Here is an 18,700-nt window from a genome sequence, read left to right as displayed (position 1 = left end):
TTGTCGATAGCAAAGCCTTTCTTGGTTTGAGGAACTCCATCAAAAAGCTCAAAATAGAATTCTAGAGGGATCTGGCTCTTACACTGCTGTATGGCTCAAAGTGGAGGTGCCAGTAGGCTCCAGCACACCCTGTGGGTACCACCTAGGAACCAGGTGCAATTCCCAGTCCCTGTGTTCGGAACAGCCTTGGGTCTGCTCAGGGGCCCTTGCTGTGCCCATGATGGACACACGTGGCTCTCAAGGTAGGGTCATGAGGAGCCCTCCTGGTGTAGGCTGAGTGTGTACTGCTCTGTGCAGGCTGACTCACTGTAGGTCTTTAAGGAAGAATATTTCTGATTTCAGTTGCACGTTGCCATGTTGTATGTACAGCTTGAGGTGCTGCTCTGCAGAGTAGGTCTTGTTTCTGAAAAAGAAAAAAGTGTTCTTCCTGGCAAAATAGCAGGTGTGGCTGGGGAAGGGCAGCCTCAAGCTCCTTTTCTGAAGAACCAGTTGCTGCCTTCATTACTGCACAAGTGATTTGAATGTTTGGACTGATTTTCCATGAAAAAGCTAGCAGCTTTTTTTTTTTTTCTCATTCAGTTGTCTTGCTCTGTACAGTATTCTGAAACCCCTTTGTGGTGGATTCTTTTTGAAAACTGATCTTTTAGAGGTTGACAGAACAATCCTAAAAACAATTACAGTATCTCAAAAAAACAAAAGAAAAATATTACATGAGTGTGTACCATTGGTCTCTATCTCAGTTTTCATCAAGGAAAAAATCAGAAGCATTAACTATTTGCTTACAGGAATGTATGTGTGAGCGTGCACATGTAATAAGAGTATTTACATTGAAAATCAATGAGTAAAGGTCTGACACTTCACCTACTCCTGCAATCTGCAGCAGTTGTTTGTCCAGGTCAGAGTGCCCAGGATGGGCTGAAAGTTAAGACTCTCGAGTCCAAATGTTAGCACATGAGAATGGTGGCCTGAATCAGAAATATCGTCCAGATGCTGTTCAGCTTACACAGTACCTCTGGTTCTCGGTGTAGGCATCTAGAGTCACTTGAAAAGGTAGCTGCGTTGTTCATGTTCTATGCTGGTATCTCTCACTCCTGGTGAGGAGCTGATGTGGTTTGCTCTCTGCAGTGTGACTGTGTGCAGCAGTCAATGCAAGCCTTTCCTTGCACGTTTTCTCCTCCTCCCTGCAGCTCTGACATCCCTCTCCTTGTTGGAGCTCGCAGCAGGTGGCAGCGGGCCAGAGCGTCGTGTTCACTGCCGTCTCTGCTACGTCGACTTTTCTAAATAGAGTGCTGTTGCTTATTAAATATGCCAATTAAAAATGGATAATAAAACCAGGAGGAAAAAAAGCATCCATTCAGCAGAAAAGGCAATCTGTTTGTCGGAACTTCACCTGGGAGTTAGCCTCACTTGGCATATTGCCCACATGGGTCCAGTAGAAGTGTGAAGTTTGCAGCACTGACACTTTGCCTTCTACGTCTCGTAAAGTCTCGGCTGTTGCCTCATCCTTCTCCCAGCCTGGCAATACCAGCTCAGTATGCCCGGTCTTTATTTGCACCCAAGCCTTCTTTACTGAGGACATCCCTCTACTTAGCAGAAACGTGGGGAGATGGCTGTCAGGGTGAATTCAGCTGTGAACAAGCTAATCAGAAGGTTCTTGACTCTCTGTGCTGTCAAACATTACATTTTTAATACAACATTGATACAGACTACGTGAGGGTGAAGGAAGGGTGATGCTTGATTATGGAAATTGATTTTTCTAGTGCAGGAGCTTAAGGTTGTTGTCTTCAATTTCTTCAGTACGCAAATCTTGTAAGCAAGAGATTCCTTCTCACCCTGTATGTGAAAAGAATCAGAAATAACACAGAAAATCTTACAGGGTTACTTACAGAGCCGGCGCTTACATCCAGCTGGCTTGGTGAATTCATTGGGATTTAGATTTCATATCGTGCGAGATAAATGGATCTGAAGTTCTGCTTGGCTCAAATTACTGAGGGAGAGAGCTGGCACTCCCACACATTGCTGTTGGTTTAGGAAACCATTTTCCCAGAGGCAGAGCAGAAGGGCACACCTTCCCCAGCAACCTGGGGGTATGGCCACGCACACCTACGCACACTGCACACCTGTGCCAGGCAGAGAGCCACGGTGTGAGCCACGGCTTCTGTGGGTGTGAGAGGGAGGGGAGTCTTGGCTGGTGCAGGACAGGAGCAGCCAGGGAAGGTTGGTTGGTTGGTTACTGGTTTTTTACTTTTTGGTAACCCAGTCAGCCCAAACTTGTGCATGTTCTTGCTACAGCTACTGAGCATCTCATAGTTGACAGTGTAGAAGTTTTGGGCACGCAGTCTTCTCTCATTCAAAATTCAGTGAAGACTGTTGTTGTTTTTCAGCCTCTCCTTTTTGAAGCAAAGCTTAGCCATCTCTGCGTGAAAAGTTGAAACGAGCTTCCTAGTAGCTGTAATAATCTGGGCGAGCCTGTCGTGAGACAGTGCTGCAGAAGGAGCAGATTTGGGAAGGTAGTGGAGAAGGTGAACATGAGGACACAGAGCTGAGGACAAACAAAAATATGAGCACACATGTAAATCGTAGACCAATGTGTGTAACAACAGTCACATCATCATTTGCTGTCTCTGTAATTGTATTACCTATGTGGGATGCAGGAACTTTTATTGAATGTGAGACTTAAGAAAGCATTAAGCTTTACAGTTTTTACTTTCTGGAACCCAATTTCCTACACATAAAATACTATAATATTTCTCTGAAGTTGCTCTAAACTGCAAGAGTGTTGATAACAACAGCTGGCCCTACAGTCAGCAGGCCAAGGCTGGCTGCATCTTGCACGGAGCCATCTTGGCTAAGCCCTCTCTCTATCATGTCAGATAGAAGCTAGTCAGAGCAGAGCACCTCTTCCAAAGCAGTTTCCTGAGTATGTAGGACTTTATGTTGTTCTGTTCCAGGTCTCTGTTGGGCTTTGTGATGTTATCTTACTTGAGGTTGCTTTTTTAGTTGATAATTCTTGGCTGGTCAGGAGACAAGTGAATAAAAAAGTATGTCACTAGAATCTCTATTTTATTTTGATATCATTTACTGTAATTTATGTTTGTGGTTGGCTATTAAGCCACTCTATTTCCAAATCACCTGGCACATTTCCAAAGATGCGTCTTATAGAAATCCTGATACCTGATTCCCTCAAGCTTGAAATTGCCTTGAAGTGTTTAACCAAACAAATAGTCAACTTGTGTTGGTGTGTGGCTGCTTCAAGATTTAATTGCTGCGTGAAGTCTTAAGCACAGAGTGTGTTCTTGGCAGACCTGGAGCAGAATACAGTGAGTTTACAGAGAACAAAATCTCCAGCTGCGGGTGACTTGCTCTTTTTGCCATAAGAGGAGGGAAAGGTTTTGTGTACCTTGATTCCTGCTGTCCTGGGACTGGACTGGCACTGGTTCATCTCTGTGGCTGCTTATAAGTATGTTAGCTAATAGTGACTCAGATCCCTAAAACCTCAGTAAATGTAACTGAGTAAAGTGCACCAGTACTCATACCTGTGCACCTTTAACCCGAGGTACAGGGAGGACACGTGTCCTGGTGATAGCAGCTTTCTCGTGGCTGCCCCGCAATCCCTGGGGGAAGGGAAGGCTTTGTTCTGACAGTAGGCAGGGGCTGCAGGAGCTGGGGTTTGGCGGCCCCGTGCCCAGCACACACTGCACCCAGGGTCTTGTGGGACTCATGGCAACAGCAGCTCTGCAGCATTTGCTGAAGATGACAGTTTTACTTTTGTAACTGCCGAGGAGACCCAGCTCTGACTGTGCATGCAGAGCAGCTCTGCAGAGCAGCAAGGTGACAGCTTTTACATATGAGCTCATGGGAGTAGCTGTAGGCTTCCCAAGAAGTGCTTGCGAGAGCTTGTCTTTGGGTTGGGTTGGTGGTTGGATCACAAGCAATTCATACACATGGCTCAGATATCCCAAATAAAGTATTCCTTCCCATTGTGATATTGGCCATAATTTGCCTCATTGCTTGGCAGTTTCAAATTATTTGACAATAAAAATGTCAGCAAGCCTATAAAAGTTAAAAACATGCTTAGAGGAGGAGGATGCTTTACTTTGGAAAAAAAAAAATAGTATACGATGACTTTACGCAGAAAAGAACCACAATTTTTCTAACTGAAGTGTTGGAAAAAGAGATTTGTGATGCTTTGCAATCAAAGGTTAAGAAAGCTAAAAGTGGTATTAAAACACCTATTATTTTTCTGGATTTTAAAGCCAAAGGTGTAAGCAGAAATTTGCATTTCGTGGTGCCGATATTCTGTGCAGGTGGCAGGGCCACCTTCCAACTCAGCTGTGTTGTGCCAGAGCAGCTGCCAGGGAAGGTAAAGAGAGCTTTCGTGCATAGCATCACGTAGCATTTCCAGTACAGCAGTGCCTTAGAATCCTGCATGCTCCTTAAAATCAACAGGACTCAAGCATCCTTGAAACCCTGCCCCGCTGGGTTGCTGCAGCAGGGCGCTGGACCCAGGTCCTAGGGCTGAGGAGGAGTTGGTGACCCAGGACCTCCAGGGACAACTGGAGAGGTCCCTGCTGGAGCTGTGAGATTGCAGTGTGTGCTTCTGCCGCTTCTCAGCTGGGGACTGCGTTATGTACAGTGTGATCTTAAGCTGTGTCAGGCTTCTTGCCTGTGAGGGGAATGAAATGTAATTTGTTAGTTTTGAAGGTTAATTCTAAAATAGATGCAGAAGGCAACTTTTATTGACTCTGCTGGCTAACATTGTAATACTGTCAGTAGAGTAACTGACGGGTTATCTGATTTTTGCAGTACTTTGCACTGCTCAGTTTTAGTTAAGCATATGAAGTACTTTGCAGTATGTTTGGGAGAAAAAATAGTAATAAATATACATATCTCCCTTAGGAGATCTATGGCCATTTAATATTTTTTGTGTATCTGTTACATGTAGTATAGCTTCTTACTAGTTTCAGAAAACAAAACAGTAATGTGGAGTTTTTAGAACAGCTTAGGTCTTCCTCCTGTTAAATGTTTTATATACCTCAGAAATAGGACATCCTCAGACTCCTTACCTCTGGGTACATCTAAAGCCACACTTCACCACTGCACTCTTCCTGAAAAGCAGAGAAGAGTCTCCTGGGATGAAATTTGTTGTTGTTCAACAGTAACTAGAATTCTGGAGTTTTATATAGAATAGAAAACATACGTAGTCCCTTAGACATGTAACATTCCTATTTCCTTTTTTAGATGAATGAATAATGTTTGGAGATACTTATATTATTGCATATGTTACTTGACTTTAAATGATCCTTAAAAGGTAAAGCATAGATTAAGATGTTTGAGGCCTGTTCTTATTTGTGTGTTTAATTAGTTTATATTGCTGCTGTAGTTGATAGTAGTCCACATAACATGAAGTAGTTGTTTCTGCACATGGCCCTTATAGGATTGCATTATCAGTTCATTTTTAACATGCAGTTGAGTATGTATTTAGTTATTAGTTTATCCTACTACCTAGCAGTTACTATCTAATTTCAAGGTAAAATAATGTGTTTTATCTAAGGAACCAAGAGTTAAGCAACCTGCTTTTAGGAGCTTTTTTCAGTTAGGAACAGGAGAAGATAGCAGCTTAGACTTCAAGTATGCTTCACCACAAATTTTGCCTGGCAAGCAAGGATACAAAACTGGGATCATCTCAGGCTCCCATTATTTCTTCAGCTACAATAGCAACATTATTTGGTCTATTTCCATGTCTTGGGAAACATTTTAACTAATGGATGTGTTCCCAACTGAAGTTAAATGGAAGAGAATTCCACTAAGAGCCAAAGTATCTCCCAAATGTGGAGTTTGTTTTGAATGCTTTTTCACTGAAGCATGTGGTCTGGAAGGTGGGTTATTGCTCTGTGGTGGAATTTGAAAGATCATCTTCCCTCGTCTCTGCTCTTCTCTGGAAGCAAGGAAACCCGAACAAATGGTGCTTCCTGGCTTGCGAGCCTTCTTTAGTGTGCCAGCAGCTTTGTGATAGTTTTTTTCCCCATTACTTAGTGCTTCAGTAGTTCTAACAACTATTTAACAGCCACTAAATAATGAATGAGTTTGAGAAAATACTGATTCTTGTAATTTTTCAAGAAATAGTGTGACCCCTGCGGTAAGTTCAGGTTAACCACTCTCTAGGTAAAGTGTAGAAAGAACAGTAACTTCTAGTAGATTTGGACAGGGATTTCACAAGTTGCAGGTCTGAGCTTTACTGCAGTCATGCTGAATTGACACAGAATGGAACAGTTGGGACACAAAAATCCCACCAAGCACCACGAGACTTTGTTTGTGACTTTTGAAAGAATTCCATTTGGGATTGGTTGAAAGATGAGCAGCCATTCTAACAAGTGTGTCAGGTTGGTCTATTAGAGAACCCAGCAGCTTCTTATGTAATTCTTAGTTGCTGCAGCTACTTTTCTGTAGCCTTAGATGTGATTTTCTGTATACAACACTAATTTTTATACAAAGGAGTCTAACCATAAAATCAAAACTTAGGGTTGATGGGGTTTCTGATGATGAGGTTTGGCTAAGCTTGTTTGCAGTTGCTATATTGGTGTCAAATCCTGCTTTTTCACCTTGTGGGTCTGATGTTTGCTGTCTGGTGCATATCTTTCTTCAATTAGTGACTTTCTCTTTTAAAATACCATGTTTCATCTTTAAACAAACATCAACAATACTTGCATTGACTCTGCCTTTACATGTGTATCTTTGCAATAGTCTCTGTGACCTCCTAGAGTGTGTTGCTGTAGCTTTAAACTTCCAACGCTTCTGCATCTGTAAAGCACAGGGTTTATTCCTGCAGTTCCAGTCCTGCAAGTCTCTGCAGTGAACCTTGCCCGCTGTGGGGAGGCTGGTGATGACTTCAGCAAGGCCTGCACTGAGTGCAAAGATTTCATTCGCAGAGGAAATTGCTGGGTGGATTTTAAAATTTGAGTAAATCTTCATGAGTACGTGTCTGTCTGTGTATGCGGTGGAGCAAGAGGAGTCTCAGCACTGCTGAAGTACAATCTTTGCTTTATCACGGGTGCATTAGTTTGTTCACTGTCTGCTGCTTTCAGTGGCAGTTAGGTTAGAAATGGTGAATGTTTACAGCCAAGAGCCACAGTTCCTGTTGCAGTTGCTTACACTTATCTGTACCTGGCCATGTGTGCTGGCTGGGGGCAGAGCTGTGCTGCATGGTTTTGCTAATTACTGCTGTGATTGGGACTTGGTAGCAGAGGGGGCCGCAGCAGTGCCTACTGTGTGTCAAAACCAAAGTCTTACATGTAAAATGTGCCTCCTTGTAATCGAGACGTGATGAACTTGGAAGCTATTTGCTAACTATTGTTAGCAAATAGTTTTTTGGTAATTTGCTGATTTTTTTTGAGCCTGCTGAAACAAGTGCAGTGCTTTATCAGATGGGCCCAGGAAGTACTACTGTTGCAGATGTCTAACCAACTTGTCACAGAAGTGTGGGGACCTACTAGCTGCTCTTATAGATTGTGTTCTTGCAGCTGAGCATTTGGTGGTGAGTTATTGGTTAGTGTGTAGAATGATTCTCAAAGGATAAGAGGTTTTATTCCCATAAAAGAAAACTTTTTTTTTTTTTTTTTTTTTTTTTTTTTTTTTTGTACCTTTGATGCAGAAAACTGTACTAAGTGTTCTTTTCTGGTTGGATCTTTCCATAACGTGTGTTTCTTTAAGCCCTGTTAGGTAAGTTTGTCTTAAAGGAAAGTTGGTATTATGAGCAGAGGCAGTCGACCTTTATTGGGGACATTTTATTTAAACCATCAAATGTGTTTTGACACTTCAATACAAAAGGCCATGATTTAATTAACATTTCTCTGTTAAGTTTTGAAGTTACAGCCTTTACGTGGTGCTGGCATTTCTTAGGAAAGAAACAAAAGACATTTCATTTTCTGAGAAAAGGTCCCAGCAACTGGACCTGAACACCTGGAAGAAGATTCTTTGTGTGATTTTTTTTTATCTTGCTTCATCAGCTCCTGCACTGTTTCCATCCAGGGCCAGCGCAGCTGGTGGAAGTGTCCATTTAAGCTCTAGGTAACATAGCAAATGCCCTTCTGCTAGCAGGTTGCTATCCTCTCATTTTACTTGGAAACAACATTCAGATGGGGATTATGTGGCCAACTACCAAGACGTGGATAATTCTTAAGAGCAGAACAAGAACAAAAATATCTTTATTCTTACAATTTCTTTGAAATTAAAATTTCAATTTCTCCCCTCTGTATTCCTTTTTAGCCTGTTTGATATGGGAGGAGAGTATTACTGCTATGGTTCTGACATCACCTGCACCTTCCCTGCAAATGGAAAGTTCACTCCTGACCAGAGGGCTATCTACGAAGCAGTGTTGAAGTCATCACGTGCTGTCATGAAAGCAGTCAAACCAGGTAAAAGATCAGTACATGTCAACAAGAATTGAGAAGCTTGATGGTGGTATTCAGGCTGTCAGGGCAATTATGTTTGGATTTTAGAAACTACTGGAAAGGAATAAAATGGCAAAACTCGTTTCCATGTTTAAGCAGCTCTTTATAGCAGAAGATACACAACATTTTCTATGTAACACTTAAATAAAACATAGGCAACTATTAACAGTATTTAAAATGTATTTTGGTCTCCCACTTTTTAAAAAAAACAAACCCTTTTTTTAGAAGATGAGTACAGCTGTGACAGTTGTTATTCTGCTGTTTGCACTGGCAGCCATGTATTGTATAAGCTCGTGCCAAAGAATGAAGTCAGAGTTTGAGCTGAACATGTCATGCTTCAATTTATTTCAAGCGTTTTCTGTATTTGTCACGTAAACTTGATAGAAATCTTCTGATGAAGAAGAGGATGATGTGTGTATCTTTGAGAATGGTGCCCAGTTAGCCTTAAGAAGCTTTAGATAGCTCTGGCTATCAGATATTTCATATATGCATTTAAATTGCAGGTGAACTAATTCATCAAGTGTATGCCTGGCTTGACGACGATCTTATTTTTTCCAATTCTACTTTAAGAGCAGCAAATAAATGCTTTTAGAGCTAAATGCTGCTGTGATCTTGAGTATTTCACTGATGAAGGTACTTGAGCGTTTCTCAGTAAAACTGATAGAACAGGTTTGAGAAAAATGTACTTAATGTTCAGAGTGCACTTGTCCTTTATATTTACCACATTAGGTTTCAGACATCAGACACTGAGAGCGTGGGCTTTCTGGATTGCCAGTCAGAGGACATGTAATTTTGCTGTTTTACAAGCTGGCAGCAGCACTGTTCATTTGAGCAACTTGAAATGGAGCAATAACACTTGAAGCTTTTCTGAAAACCGAGACCAGATATTTTGCCATTTTAATAGCAGTGTGCATGTTCAATCACCTGCTGTTTCTCCCCCAAAGATTCCTGTTCATATTTTACTTTACATTTCAGTGCCACATTTCATGCAGTATTTTAGCAGTATTTCACACTAATAAGTTTCAGAACTTAAGAACTTAAGAGCTAATACAATTATTTACTCAGAATTATGTGAAGAATTGCTTAGTGAACTTATCCATTTGTTTACAGAATCAAAAAAATGAGGGCATACTAATCCTAATATTTTTGCATATTGGTTGCAAGAATCCTTAACTAGCCATGTGAGTAGGAGATTTGTAGACAGGTGTTCAAGGCCAGGTTGGATTGGGCCCATGGGCAACCTGATCTGGTGGCTGGCAACCCTGCCTATGGCAGAGGCTTGGAACTAGGAGTTCTTTAAGCTGTCTTCCAACCCAAGCCATTCTATGAATAAGAAAGACAGAAGAAGTGCCATGTCATGTACTTCTGGACTATTGGGTTGAATGAGGAGTGTTATCTCCTGGTAGGCCAGTATTTGGCTGTAGAATAAACAGAGCAAATTGAGTTTCCTAGCGTGGTGACTCTTGCTGTTCAGGCTGCTGAGGATGCAGCAAGGGGTGAATGTAACTGGACGTGTCACTGCTGCTCTACAGGAGAGGCCGTTCCTATGGTAGAGGCTGCAGCTTTCTTAGCCTGCTTGACCAAACCTAATTGGTTAGCTCATGTACGAAAGCACCAGGATCACTCCTGAGGGAGTCTGTTACTGTCACAAAGGGGAGCAGCACGGGGTGGTGTGGCTGCAGCTTTCAGCATCTATTCTCTCTGTCAAAAAGAAAGTAAATACTTCAGGTATATTAGAAAAGAGGAAAAGAAGCTTGTGGGGTTTGAAGTCAGTAAGTGTAAAACCCAGCCCATCGTATTTTTGTCAGATTTTCTGAATTATGGAGTCCTTGCTCGTTTTGCTGTTATTTTTGTTTGTCTTTATTTTCTGGGGTTCCTGAGATCAAAGGAGGGGAAAAAGACAGTCAAGTGACTTGGCTCACATGACAGTAACCATTAATGTGGCAGGCTGAGTAAAAAGAATTTATGCAGCAGAGTCAGCAACTGTAGAAAATGTTACTTCTCTCCAGCTGCAGAACTGGGCCTTAATTATGCCTTGTGGCAAAGGGTCACAGGGGACATCTTGTTGTTGTCTTCAGAAGGTTAATCATTCCCAGAGTCTTTCTCATTGTGAGATAGAAAGCAAGTGCTGCAGAGAGTCACTAACCAAGTACTGCATTATATAACTGGTTTTAGAAGGACACACATTTGCTAATCACCCTAAATGGTTTATGTAGATGTGTATCAATCAGAAGAGGGAATTTCTTTTTTTCCTCAATTTGGTTCTCATGTAAAACCAACTGCTAAGTGAAGTTTCTTTCTGAGACATAGACTCCCTGCTATTTTTGTTTATACTTGTTATTATCAGTCATCATAACTTAAAATACTCTAAGACATCCTACTTTACTGTAGAAAGGTATTCATCTGGCTAAGTCATATGTGTGGTCCAAAAATGCACACAGCTCGAATCACATCTGTGGATCTTCATACCTTCCATCAAAGAGGACAGAGCTCCTTCTGCAAGCCAGATAACATACTCTGAAAGCTAAAGGCTCTCTGTGGGATCATAGTCCAAGTTCAGTGCAGTCATCACAACTCCTGCCGCAAACTGAATCCGTATAAAATAAAAGAGGAGAAGGACATATTCTGTTCTATTGCGTAAGCAGCAATTTGGAAACTATTGAATGTGGATAGTGTACAAAAGCAGCAGTTCTAAGTCTCTGAAGTGAAAGAGTCAAAACAGTGAGCTTGTGTGGCAGTGGGATAATTGCTTCTTTCCTACAAAGTCAGATTCGTGATCCAAAATGCCAGAGAAGAATGCTGCATTTCTGCTTAGGGGATATTCTTAATGTGTTGAGTCCATCTGGGTTAGATTTACTCTTCCACAAAGCTGAAATACAGGGGCAGATGTGCAAAATACTGACGCTTCCATTCCCTTCACTATGAGAGAGCATCTACTTCTTACTCAGAACAATGATTTGAGTAACAATTCATTTTTATATAGACGTTGTACAGAGTTATTAAAAACAGTGAAACTGTAAAGCTAAGTGTCCCAGATTTATTCCAGAAGTTAGTGTCTTGATTTGTCTCTCTTGTTTGTTGTTTTTTGATCTCATTAGATTTGCTAGAGTGTTTGAGGCACACTAGGTGTGCTCGTGGAGCCCATCACCCGTGGAAATGATCTGAAAAGAATTCAGCTCACACCCTTTAAAACTCCACTGTGAAAACTAAAATACAGAAAGTGAGCAAGATGGAGAGATTTCACATTTTAGGATGATGATGGGGACTTCAGCACCACTGCAGATATATGCGTAGTTTCCCCCTCTCCTGTCTTCATGCAATGCATGTACCAGAAGGCTGGCTAATGAGCAGCTATTCATTTATTTATTTTAACCTTTTGTGTCATGCTTGGCCCACAGTCTGTTTATTGACTGTTCTAAACCTGCTCTGAATCCAGAATTATTAATGTCCTCACTAGTTTTTCTGAGAGTGCTCACAGTAACAGTATGGGTATCTCTGACAGGTAGCATCTCCTCTTGCCCTTCATCATGGTCACGTGGAAGTGTGCAGCAGTTCCCCTTCCACAAAGCTGCTTTAAAAGCTACTGACTCATTTTGGATTCCAGGATTGGAATTCACCAGACTAGAGATTTAAGAGTGTTTAACATAGTGCTCTTGCTCGAAACACAGCTGTTTGACCTCTGTTACAGCTGTGAGCATCCAGCCTTTCTGAAAATCAGACTGCAGAACTGTTAAGCCAGGTACTGGCTGAAGGAAGGAAAATGATTATTGAACATACGTATGAAAAAAAAAAAAAAAAAGTAAAAAGAAAGATGCCTGAAGCAAGTTGCCAAGCATCTTGATGGGAATCTGAGAGCAAGGCAAGAGTAGTTGTGAATTCCCAGCGGTGACATTATCAGATTCTCAATTTGCCACTGAAAATAGGTGTCTGAAGTTTTTCCTCTTAAGACAGCAGTAACCACTCTGCTCTGTCCCTTCACTAAATCCTGGCTCCTGCCTCATTCTGTTTATCATGTTAGTTAGATCCAATGCTGATGTAATAGCTTTATTAAATAAGAAAATAATTTGTTACGAGTTATACCTGGGAGACCAGTATTGTTGATGATCAATATAAATCTGTTGGAATAAGTGTGTAAAATAATTGGCTTTGCTGAAAGTCCCTCCTTAGAACTTCTAGAAAATGTGTGTTGAACCAGGGCTTGCACAAGATAACCCTCCTGGCGTCCCTTCTAACCTCTCATGATTCTCAATACATGCTGAAACGTACAAAAGAAAATGTCAGTCCTCAACCAAGAGTTGTTGATGAGAATCGATGACAGTTTCTGGCTCTAGCTCTTAGCAAGGGAGGAATTGTTTTGCAAGCATAAGGGTAACTTAATGTTTCTGTGAATGAAGAACATCCAGATGTAACCCAGCTTTGAGTATCACTCTTGTCCAGTGGATCCCTTACTGTTAGTGGTGCGTAGGGTCCAATAGTGATTGGAAAGTTGCTGTGGAATGGCTTCTTTTTTGTCCTGTAACAAGTTGCAGTGTTTTCACGTTGTCTCCAGTCTCTCAGCTGACTTCTGATGATTATTTTTTGGATTATTATCTCAAGCATTTCAGGAATGTTAGGAATTAGAGTTCTGTAACTCAGACTTGATGAGGACAGGATAGTGGCAGCACTGAAATTTCTCAGACACGTTCAATCTGCTACTGTGCTGATAAAAAATAAAAAGGAATATGCTTATATTTAGTTTTGCAATTAAAGCTGTTTTGGATGAATATACAAGGTCACAAACACGATCTTTAAGATTGATGAGCTAAATATTGAAGTAATCATGAACTTTCCGTTTACGTCCCTTTGCACACTGGGATCACTGTGCATTCCTGCCTATTCTGGAGAGTAATGGAAAGTCACAGGAGAAGGGGAAGGAAAGGAGCTTGTTGTACTTAACATTCCTAGTACTGTATAGAACTTGTGCATGTTTTACAAAAAAAGAAGCTGAAAAACATTCTCCGATCTTTGCTATGCATCTTAGTAATGGCTTTTGGGAGAGAGTGAATGAATTGAAACACCTCAATCAGTAAGTTCTGTCATCCTAAATTCTGATTAAAAAAAGGCTTTTTTGTATTGCAAACCGTTCCCAAGGAACAGTTGAGGAAGGCCAGGTTGGCAACCACTCAATTCCCTGTCTCTATACTTACATGATTTAAAACACTTGTATATCCAAAGTCCGCACTGAACCAAAATTGCATTCAAACCTTAGGAGGGCAGCTGGGAACATTTGCTGATTGATGCTTGTTTTGTTTATTTGCTTTTGTTTATTGAAAACGAAAAAGAAAAAAAGTTCCAAATATGCACAGAAGTTGTTCATAATGCAGTGTGAAACCTTTCCTCCACATGGTGCTGGCACTGCTATAGGGCTTCCCTGTAGGACTTGTAGCTCTGGTTGGTTGGTTTGTTTTCCAAAGTTCTTAGGTAAATATGCTTATCCCTACCTTCTGCGTTTTACTATTCAAGATGGTGAGTATCATGTTGCCTCTGGCTTCTAGGTTATGCCTTTCTGATAAATGCTGTTGGTCTCTTGGTCTTAATCTTCTCCTGGACAGCTGTGACTCTACATGTGGTGAGCTGCTGTGTGAAACTCTGTCCACTTTTTGTGCCTTTTCTCATGATTTCTACAGTTTCTGTTCGTTGGTGTAGCTTCCTGGGCTTGTTATAATAGAGAGGCCTTTTTTCACTGGTTTCCTCCACGTACATCTTTCCAAGGGCTGTTGTAAATTAGGACAAATCAAAAGCAGCCTATTCATTTTCCAGTGCTTTGTCTCCTTCCCGTTTCCTGCTGAGGGACTCGAATGGTAAAGCTCGTGAAGGTAGATATAAACCTAGGGGATGTACTTTGCACAGCAGAATATGAAATTTTGAGTGGTGTATTGACAACATTTTAATATGTAAATGTTCAGGTCTTGTTTCTTCTGTGTGATGATAGCATAAAGAGTAATGTTCAGTGACTGTGTTAACACTTTCATAAATAATCCACTTCATACAACAGAAAACAGTACAATTTGAATTCAAAGTAGTAGTGTGATTCTTTGTTCTCTGACCTAGTCACGTTCTAGCAGTTCTTCAAAGAATAGTGGAGGGTAGGGTAGTACTAAGAACAGAGATCAGAATAACCCAAAAAACTATTTAATAGGAAACTAATAGCTAGTGGATTTGACACTGCAGATTATACTATTGGCAGTTGTTTCTGTTACTAAATTGAGCAGAACTATGCTTAGGAACATCTGCAAATTCAAAATTGCATTACAGATCACTTCTTCAGCACTTCGGTCTATCTCTGGTAAAGAGCTGAGGTTTATTTTTTGTCTGCTGCTATTTTGAATGCTGCTTTAGAGTAATTGTCGCTGTATTCAACTGAGATTAAAACACATTGCACCTCAAAAAAATAATTGAAACTGCTATTAATATGTACTCCTCTCAGTGAATAAATAAGGTTCTCTTTCACATACAGTGGATGTCTTTTGCATTCAAGTCATTTGTTTTTTATTTTAAGTAGCCCAGAGATGTACTTATGTACTTAGTAGAACACCATGCAAGTGCGCTTGTGTGTTTTGCTGCAGAAAACCAGTAGCTAATTCAGATGACGTTTTAGAAAGAAAGGGGACTGTAAACCAGACCTTTGACAATAGCACAATAGGGAAGGGTGTGGGAGCACAATCTAGTTTATAGTTTGTGTAATTTCAGAAAGTCCATATGAATTATTCCCTTGTCCATTTGAATTATTCCCATTCAGATGGTCATATTTTAGGGGAAAGTGCTGCTGGTGGTTATTAATTTGCTGTAATATCTGAAACAAAACAGTTATTCTCAGACAAAAATGTAATAGCAGAAGTTGAAGATTCCATACAAACTCTCCTGAAGAGCAAATGCTTTCAGGGCATGCTATAACCAATACTTAATATTCACAAGTCCTACGGAATGACACTGGTATTTTTTTCCTCTCGCACGTCAGACTGTGTTATTGTGTTAAAGACAGATTTGAGAATAAATCTTGTCAGTCTATGCTATAAAAAGATACTTGTAGTCTGCTGTCTATCTTCTCTATTGAATGGACTTAGCTATATTTTTCTTGCTATCGTTAATGTTCATAAATAAGCTTCCCTTTGAGTACTTGCTTTCTGAAATTGACACATAGAGGTACTACAGCTTTCTGTGGTTAATTCCGTTGTTCTCAGTGTAAAAGCCTAAACCATCAGTCACCACCTAGGAAATAAAGGCTGAAAGAATGAAGGATGCACAAACAGTGCAGACAGTCAAGGAGCAATCCTTGATTCTTGTGAGGTACCATAACATAAAGATGGTGCCATTGGTTACTGGAGAGTTTGTTGCTTGACTTGTAACCAAACCTTGTCCAGAACAACATTAACTACAGCAAGAGGGAACAGAAAAAGTCGAATTCAGCAGATTCTCAGTCCCTCTGTGCACACGCTGATCTGCTGAAATGCGGGATTTCAGACTACAAGTCTCACTGCAAACCTTCTGGGAGCCATTCTTTGCTGCTTGTGACTAATAACAGGAGCTGACCCATGCATACAGTGACCACTGCAACGTTAGGAAGACAAAAATAACGCTGAGCAATTTCCAAGTGCATAAAACCAGCACTTCCCGACAGTTGGGCTGTTCCACTGGGAGCTGGAGCTCAGTGTGTGCCACTCATAGCGCCGTCCTGGGCAGCTGCTCGGAGTCACAGCCCAGCCACAGCTTTCCAGCTGGGCTCTGCACCTGGACTTCTCTACTTCCTGTGAGTCTTCAAAGATGCTCCACATGCAGAGCAATGAAAACTCTTAGAGCCTACACTGGCAGCAGTTTTCTATCTTTTTTCAAGAAAATATTTTTAAGATTTTTTTTAATATATCCTTTTGTTCTAATTGTGGCAGATTGTACCAGCATAGCATCGTACAGTCCTGATGTTAGCAGTGGCTTTGTTGGCATAGCCTACTGCAGTGTGGTGTTGTGCACTAATTTTCCTCCAGTTCAGTGTTCAGGAAATGTACACGTTACATGCTGTAATTTCAGTTGGAGTACAAAGTTCATGAGTCGTTCGATCTTGATGCTACATCAGCTGTAGCTGGCAGAGTGCAAACCTGCTAGACAAAGATTATTCTGTTTGCCCTAAATCTTATCTAAACAGTCTTTTAAAGCTTCAAAGATGGATAAGTTTCCACACCGTAATTACTCCCTCTGTGCACTTCCCTCTGTCCCCCAGTCTTTTTCCTCTTCTTTGCAGCATACCCCTATGTGGAAGGAATGTGCAAAGAATTCATAGTATCTGACAGTGCAGTCAGTTCAGTCCAAACATTGCATCTCTCCAGACATGGAAAAAATCCCTTCTCTTGCTCCACGTCTGCATCTATTCAAATTGGTTAAGTTCTGAATGTTGCTTAGGATGTGATGTAGAGCATCATATGCTGTTTCTGTAAATGAGTAGGATGGGTTTTACTGCTTAAAACTTTCGAGAATACTGGTTGAAAAGAAATTCCATTATATGAGTAAAGAGCACAAGGCTTCTCAGTCCTTCGCACAGGGCTCAGTGTGTTGGAGGCGGGTCACTGCTGGTTCTGTTTGATAGCTCCTAATGCTCTGGGGGGAGTTTTTGGAAGAATTAGTGTTTAATGCTGGCTGTGATTCATTCAGGTAACGGCCCCCCGCACAGCATACAGAGCTGTGATCAGCCTCACTGTTGCCCAAATGCTGTCGTTGCTCAAGTATGGAATTTTGGTGGCCCAGAGTCACCTTACCTGGCTGAAAGGCTGAGCAACTGCTTGGTATTCCATCTAGGTTGCCATAATGAAAGCATAAAAACCAGAAATGTAGCAAATTATTCTCTAGCACTCAAATGAAAACGGAATAAATCATTTTATAATTTAAACAGTATTTGCTTTGGTTTTTCAACTGGACTTGATTCAAACTTTGAAGGACCTATTGTTTTATTTCTGATATGGTTATTGCTCGTTGGCAGATGTTGGGCTGTCCCAGTGGCTGGCTGGCCAGGGATTGCATCTTCTGTCTGTGTTTTAGTGGGACTGCCAGAGGATGCCAGGCCTTTTGCCCTTGTCTGTAGGCTCAAAAAAATAAGTGTAATTTAACCTTAGCACAATCTGGGGAGAAGTTCCTACAACCTTGCCATGCTATTTTTTTTTTTAGTAGGATTGTGACATTTGTGCTGGCAAAAAAAAAAAAAAAAAAACCCAGCCCACCCTAGAACAACAAAAAAGCTCTGCTAAATCATTTGTGGTTTAATCATTGTCACATTACAACCACAAAGTACCCTAAGTAGCAGCCAAAAAAATCCTGTTAGGCCTTTTCAGAGCACTTTCCGACCAAAGTGGCTCAATACCATGCAGTAATTCTAAATTACTTGTGTGTGCTGCTTTGACTTTATGTTCTGGAATAGCCTGTAATAAAACTTTGGAAAATAATCACTTGGATAAAAATAGCAGCTAGGTAACAACAACTGACGAACAGCTGTGGTGTGATATGTCAACTCTTACTTGTCATTCTGCTATTGAAAAAGTTATGGGCTGTTCATGAAAAGATAGATATGCTTTTAATTGCTGGTTTCACTGGAAGCGTTTCTTTCTCTTTTTTTTGGAACAAAAATCTTTGCTGTCAGTAGAAGGATCAAAAAGATCTCCTTATAGGGTAGATCCTCCTCTGTTCTGCAGCATAGTGTTTTATCTGAAATTCAATGGTTTTAGCAAAGAGAAAATTAGAGGGGAAATAGCTCTGGAGAAGTAAGACAATACACGTGTTATCTTTCTCTTTACTGCCCCATCTAAGAACATTGGGTAACATTCAGGTTTAGTTTGCTGTTCTTTTAACTCAACACCTCACACTTCTGTGGAGCTCTGTCATACTGTTAGCAGAAAATTAATAACCTTTGTAGTTTAAATGCTTTAATCACAATTTATCACGTTTTGTTATTGTACATATCCCTGCTGTATAGTTCACTTTGTAACATGGGGGTCTCACAGCCTTAGGCTGCGTGTGGGGCTGGAAGAGCTGCCTTTTGCCCTGCTCTCCTACCCAAGCATATACTGTGCAGCAGGTAACAAATCACAGCCTAACGAGCCCTGCTAACGAGCTATCCTGGGGAGCCAACTGTTGGTTCAGTGACCTGTATTACCCAGTATCTCGTTTGGCAGAGAATGAAGGATGGAACAGACACTTCATCAGCAGATTTTCCTGAGTGCAGACTCATTTTG

General features: G+C 41.0%; 1 protein-coding gene across 1 annotated transcript in view; it reads left to right on the top strand.

Annotated features, from left to right (window-relative positions):
• The window catches only part of PEPD (peptidase D), a 116,782-nt gene that overhangs the window by 76,386 nt on the left and 21,696 nt on the right, over window positions 1-18,700 (top strand). The window contains exon 12 of the mRNA XM_042821838.1: window positions 8,266-8,414. Within this exon, the coding sequence (XP_042677772.1) occupies window positions 8,266-8,414 (149 nt within the window). The remainder of the gene's footprint in view (window positions 1-8,265; window positions 8,415-18,700) is intronic.

Source organism: Centrocercus urophasianus, unplaced genomic scaffold (genome assembly GCF_019232065.1).
Source record: "Centrocercus urophasianus isolate 14NV4802_14NV808 unplaced genomic scaffold, USGS_Curo_1.0 seq_2, whole genome shotgun sequence".
NCBI classification, from domain to species: Eukaryota; Metazoa; Chordata; class Aves; order Galliformes; family Phasianidae; genus Centrocercus; species Centrocercus urophasianus.
Note: the sequence above shows the minus strand (reverse complement) of the source record. Positions and strands in the feature narration are given on the sequence as shown.